Here is a 5,865-nt window from a genome sequence, read left to right as displayed (position 1 = left end):
GTATTCACTGTAACAGATATCCCTTAATTGCAATAATTTAAATTTTTTAAATTATATATATCTGGACACCTACAATTTTTGGAACAAAATGTTCTGTGTCTGTGTGTCCGTACAACGGAACACGTGAAATCTTCCTATAATATATACAAAGAGATGAGAGTTCAAAGTAGTGTTATGATAAGTGAATGACACATAAAATTTTAAGTTTCATATAAAATTATCATGTCATTTTTGCAACAACATAGAAATAAGTATTTATCTTAGAACTACATTTATACTATCTATAAAAAATAACATCTGTATAATCAATTTAGTATTAATATTATAATTTCACGTATTAAGTTATTTAACTCTACAAAAAAATTATATATAAATTAAAGGATGTTAATTTATATGAATGGTCTAAATTTTAATATTGTATATTCGAACAGGAAATAATCCTCTATAATAGTTTCTTTTGCTATAATAATAAAAAAGATAATTCAAGGGCAAAGTTTATTTTTATGTTAGAATATATTGCTCAAATCAATTTTAACACATGAATAAGAGAGTTTGAAAATTTTATTCATGAATCATAAGAAAATGTCTATAAATTTAACTATTAATATTATTTAAAAAAAATTTAAAAAATTAAAATAAAATTTTAATATACATATTTTAAGTTAGGTTAAATTACACAGTTGGTCCTACACTTTTAGTGAAATTATAAATTGGTCCCTACACTTTAAAAGTTTGTAATTAGATCCCTAAAGAAAATTAAAATTTGTAATTTAGTCCCCACCATTCAAAAAGTGTTTGATTTAACAGAATATTCTCAGTATATTCTCTATTTTAACAGAATATTCTCAGCATATGCTGAAAATATTCTGTTAAATCAACACTTTTTGAACGACAAGGACTAAATTGCAAATTTTAATTCTCTTTAGGACTCAATTACAAACTTTTAAAGTGTAGGGTCCAATTTATAATTTTACTAAAAGTGTAGGAACTAACTGTATAATTTAACATTTAAGTTAATCACAAACTATATATTTGAAGACAAGTAAAATTGTTACTCATTGATTTCATTATTTTTAATATTGAGAATAGTTAAACTTTAAATTTAATTAATTTTATAAATTTTGTGCAATAAAAATTACTATATATTTTTTTATATTATTCGGATACTATACTAGTACTAATAATAATTGCACAAATAAAAATTAATTGAAATAATATTAATGTTACTACTTTGTGAAACACACACCATGCATGGCGAGTACTGTGTAGTAATCTCATCCTGCTTCCTCTTGGTGTATACATATAATATAGAAAAGTTTTCAAGTATATGGTACATTAGTGTTTGAGTGATTTTTAACTATTAATCTTAATAAAAAAATATTTATAATTAAGACTAACGGTTAAAAATGACTGAAACACTGGTACATTTGAAATTTTTCCATTAATATAAAACAAATAAAAAGAAGCCAAAATCAACATGTCATGTTATTTTGTAGTTAAAGAATGTTGCTGTGAACCATAAAGCAACATTTAACTAAGAAACATCACTCCCATTTAGCAGTACCCTAATATATATCCTCTTAATTTCTTTGACTTTGGTCAAAAGTATGCTTCCAAACAACATAATGTACATCCATGGAAGCAAATTAGTTACTTAATAAACAATATTCACCTGTTTAGGATGTGTTTGGCTAAGAAAGAAAAATATGGTGTAAAATTTTGTGGATAAACTCTATGTACTATTTCATTTGCGAAATTTTACACCATTGTTTTACCCCTAGCCAAACACAACCTTATTGTCAAGTTTGGTATATCATTCACCATCAAGGGTCATTAGTCTTGGTACTTGAGAAATGTCACCTAAATCAATCTTGTTCAATCTAATGCAGCATAGTACATGTTCAGGAAGTTCCTCTTGTTTTTGTGCCTGTTATAGAAAATTTTATCAACATAGTCAGTCTAAGTTGAAAATTAACAAAATTAGGTTTAATTACTCTAGTTTCACCAAATTTTTAATTAAATCCTTGTACTTTTTTTTTCTTTCAATTAGGTCTTAGGTCGTTTCTAGTATGAAAAATGTTATAACTAAATATTTTTTCGTAAATTGAAGGTATTCATAATTAAAAATTTAATTAGATTTTTGACTGCATGTATTTTGAGAGAAATATTCTGTTAATTTTAATATTTTTTATATGAAAATTATATAATTACAAAATTAAAAGTAGTGTATAGAGACCTAATTAAAAATTTGGTAAAACTATAGGGACGTAATTAAACTATAAAAGAATGCTAAGTTGAATATCTCTTCTTGCATTGTTTCATTGATCACTGTTCTTGTAAAGATCAAGAAAGATGAATGCTACAGATCAACATATGTACCTGAATGGTTAGCCCTACATCAAGAATTCCATGTTTCAAACGATGGCGAAAAGAATCGAGTCCTTTTCTCGATATGTAGCTGAATCGATGAACGTCCAAATCAATCTCAAAGTAGTTAGGACCCTATTAGAAATAGAATAAACAAGTTAGTAGTGCTTCTTATGAACATCATTCTATATTCTTATACGAATGACTGATTTTTTGTGTACATATAACATGGTTGTAAATTTTATACGAAATGTACATTGTAAAAGTTGTGTTGAGGGCGCGAGAGGACGGGTTTATCGTTGTAGTTATTTAGTAACTTTTTTTCAGCAGCACCTAATTGCATATCTTGAGGATTCACAACTCCTGCCAAGATCTTCAATCTTTCTCTGTAAGAAACATTGGATTCTTTTTTAAATCCTTTCACCTTTTCCATCTCATCTTTGACTACTCTCTGGCAAATTAAGAAAAAATTGATTCAGTAAATATTAATAAACTATATTAAAAAAGTTGTGATTTTGTGACAAAATAAGCTTAAACAGATACACCCTTAATAAATGAAGTTACTCATGTGAGATGAGGAGAATAATAATTTGAAATACTAAGAGCAAATTAAACTACCTTTACATTTTCCTGAAACTGGGAAGAAATGTTTTGGAGATTCCCAGTAACCTTGAAATACAGTACAAGGCTCATACCTTCTCCATCACTGTCTCCACCAAACATTGCAGCTGGATATGTAGGCAACTGCCACAATGCATACATAGAAGAATTCAATACAAAAATTTCCTGAACATTGAGGGTGAATGAAAAAGCAAAAATTAAAAAAATTTACCTGGATATTTACTATAAGAAGTGGGGGAAGCTCACTAATGGATTTAAAAGTTGGAAGCTCAAGGTATTGAGCAATGTGATGTATCTTTTTGGGACAAACAAATAGATCAACACCAATTGGATTATAGGGACACTCCTTTGGTGCAGGAACCTTGCTTTTGTCTCTGCAAAACAGAAGTTTGGACTATTATCAATTTAGATATACATATAACAATAACACAAATAACAAAGGCTTATTCCACTTAATAAGGTCGACTATATAGATCAAACAATTTAAATTATTTGGTACCCAACTTTTTGTCTTGTAAAACTCTTTTATTGCAAACTAACAATATGTTAAAATTAAATATTTTATAGTGTTTTCTTTAGATAGTGTTTATTTTCAGAGATTGAAATTGAGACTGGAGACTAGGACTTAATATTGTGTTTGGTAGTTAGAGATTAGAACTAAAAGTTCAATCTTGAAACATAAAATTTAAGTCTCTTCGTAGCATTTGTTTTGAGGTATTGGGACGAAGACTAAGAGACTGAGACTCATTATCATGTTTGTTGGTTCAGAGACTGAAATATTTTAGTACCTCCAAAAAGTGGAGACACATGAGGCTGAAACTTTAATAACATTTTGTACCTAAAATACTCTCATTTCAATTAATTAATTTCAACTTTACTCTTTGTACAAATTAAATTAAAACTTCATTCTTATTTTAGTCTCTGTCTTTCACTTTACACCAAACATAATATTGAAATTTATTTCAATCTTTGTCTCTCAATCTCTATCTCTTAGTCTTAGTTTGTCTTCCAAACGCTACCTTTAATACATCAAAAGAGTGGAGACATAGATAATTGAAATTTTTTAAGGCGAAACTAAAAGTTTAATATTTCTTCTCAAAAATACTCTCATCTAACCTTTTCAAATTTCAAATATACTTCCCAATCTCGATATTTATCTTAAACTAAACATACTTAGCCGAATATATTTTACACCAAACAAAATACAAATACTTAATTTAGTCTCTGTCTCCTAGTCTCAGTCGGTCTTCCAAAATCAGACTAGATAAATAAAAACAACTTACTTGAAATAGTTTTCGCCACGGACTTTGAACGCCGAGGGAGAAATCTCATTCCAACATCCGGAAGAAGGCTTTTCTCCGGTCTGACATGGTATCATATGTCCTGCAACCGGACGATATACATATCTTTTCGATTGACCTATCAAACAACAATGAGATTAAAAATCATAATTACTATGAAAAAGGTGGCATTGGTCTTATTCTCTTCCAAACTTTGGAATCTTGAATCTATTTTCATGCATATCAAGTTATGAACACTTAGCTTACATTGTTCACTGCTTTGATCAACATCACATGATCTCCTCTTGAAAGAAAGCTTGAAGAGTGACGACGAGAGCCTCCTCGACGTGTTGCTGAAGCTTATCGACTTCATCAATTTATGGAGTCCTTGTTTTTGTCCAATCTCTTGAGTTTTCACTTCCATAGGATGAACCCGAGGAACTATATAGCCTTGTGTTGCATTTTCGCCATTTGAAAAGCTATCTGCAGTTATAAAAAGTTATGATCCAATCCAATCTTCTTAAGACATAAATGAGGCTGTAATGTTTGATTACCTCCTCCATGGACACTATCGAAATCATCATCAGATTCCGGTTCAAGAATGCTGTAAGTGTCAAAATAAGGTTCCTCTTGGGAGTTTGCTGCAACAAACAGTAAATAGTCGAGAACCGTTAGATAGTTTAACATGCGATCACATCTTAAGTCTTAGCTATCAGCTTCGTATAAAGATAAGGATTTTGACAAGAACATACATTTAGAATCAAATTTGTGCCAATCAAGTTGTCTAAGATGATATGCTGAATTGGAACCGTTCTCGAATTCCATGTGAACAACTTCAGTAACAGAGTAATCTGTTACACAGGGCCCTGCATCACTCTTCCTCCCCATGCCACCTTTCTCCACCGGAGTTGAGACCTTTCGACGGCGGTGTCTTATTATTCGCTTTATCGTTCTTCTATGAGACTTTCTAGGCCTTTTGATGCCATGGGAATGCACTGATGCACAACCACCCATGGTATCTATGATGAACTTAACTACACCTGAAAATTTTGAACAATGATTTTGAACATCTTCAAGACTAATTACATAAAAAATGTGATAAACTAAAAAGCAATTTGCAAGATTTGCATCAAAATTCTACAAAAGCAGTAGTGTTGTTAAGTAACTTAAAATATAAATAGCAGTGATACTTTGAAAGTAAAAATATATTTTATCCTAAAAGTGAGAACTTTTTTCTCAGGGAAATCTAAAACCATCTCAGTAATGAAAATTTCTTGTACCTTATAAGGCCACCAATGAAGAACTTAAAAGAAAAGATTGTAGGGCAACACTTGTAGAAGTAAAAGTTATCAAACAGTATTAAACATTTTCACAAGCTAAACAATCTTAGGTTCAGTTTCAAGGAAGCTTCTTCTGAGAAAGAGAGACTTAAAATGAATTGAAAAAAAAAAAAATATTGAACCATATTCATTCGAGGAATGCTAGGTAAACAATGTCTATCTTGAACAACATGAACAACCACTAATCAAATAAAAATACACTACACCCTAATTTAATGTTACTAATTAAATTTATTCTTTTAACCCTATTAATTCAC

General features: G+C 29.6%; 1 protein-coding gene across 2 annotated transcripts; it reads right to left on the bottom strand.

The window, feature by feature from the left end:
• Positions 1-1,769: 1,769 nt before the first annotated feature.
• On the bottom strand, positions 1,770-5,629 carry LOC107471156 (uncharacterized). Of its 2 annotated transcripts, XM_016090597.3 has the most exons (10): positions 5,549-5,629; positions 5,021-5,308; positions 4,823-4,909; positions 4,536-4,751; positions 4,272-4,407; positions 3,200-3,362; positions 2,986-3,111; positions 2,624-2,818; positions 2,380-2,502; positions 1,770-1,927 (listed from the first exon to the last, which is right to left on the bottom strand). In XM_016090597.3, the coding sequence occupies exons 2-10, from the start codon at positions 5,280-5,282 to the stop codon at positions 1,814-1,816; spliced, it is 1,422 nt and encodes a 473-aa protein (XP_015946083.1). In that variant the 5' UTR covers positions 5,283-5,308; positions 5,549-5,629; the 3' UTR covers positions 1,770-1,813. The 2 variants fall into 2 exon arrangements, with proteins under 2 accessions (XP_015946083.1, XP_020989130.1); XM_021133471.2 differs by lacking the exon at positions 5,549-5,629 and having other exon boundaries at positions 5,021-5,395.
• Positions 5,630-5,865: the final 236 nt, after the last annotated feature.

This window comes from Arachis duranensis, chromosome 10 (assembly GCF_000817695.3).
Source record: "Arachis duranensis cultivar V14167 chromosome 10, aradu.V14167.gnm2.J7QH, whole genome shotgun sequence".
NCBI classification, from domain to species: Eukaryota; Viridiplantae; Streptophyta; class Magnoliopsida; order Fabales; family Fabaceae; genus Arachis; species Arachis duranensis.
This window is presented reverse-complemented; position numbering and strand designations above follow the sequence as displayed.

What these genes read in the sequence shown, in the direction of transcription:
- LOC107471156 (XM_016090597.3), bottom strand. Translation starts at nt 5,282, where the DNA reads ATGGGTGGTTGTGCATCAGTGCATTCCCATGGCATCAAAAGGCCTAGA. An exon ending in TTCTTATAGTAAATATCCAG is followed by an intron (nt 3,112 to 3,199) that starts GTAAATTTTTTT and finishes GCATTGTGGCAG; the next exon opens with TTGCCTACATATCCAGCTGC. An exon ending in ATGTAGGGCTAACCATTCAG is followed by an intron (nt 1,928 to 2,379) that starts GTACATATGTTG and finishes TTTCTATAACAG; the next exon opens with GCACAAAAACAAGAGGAACT.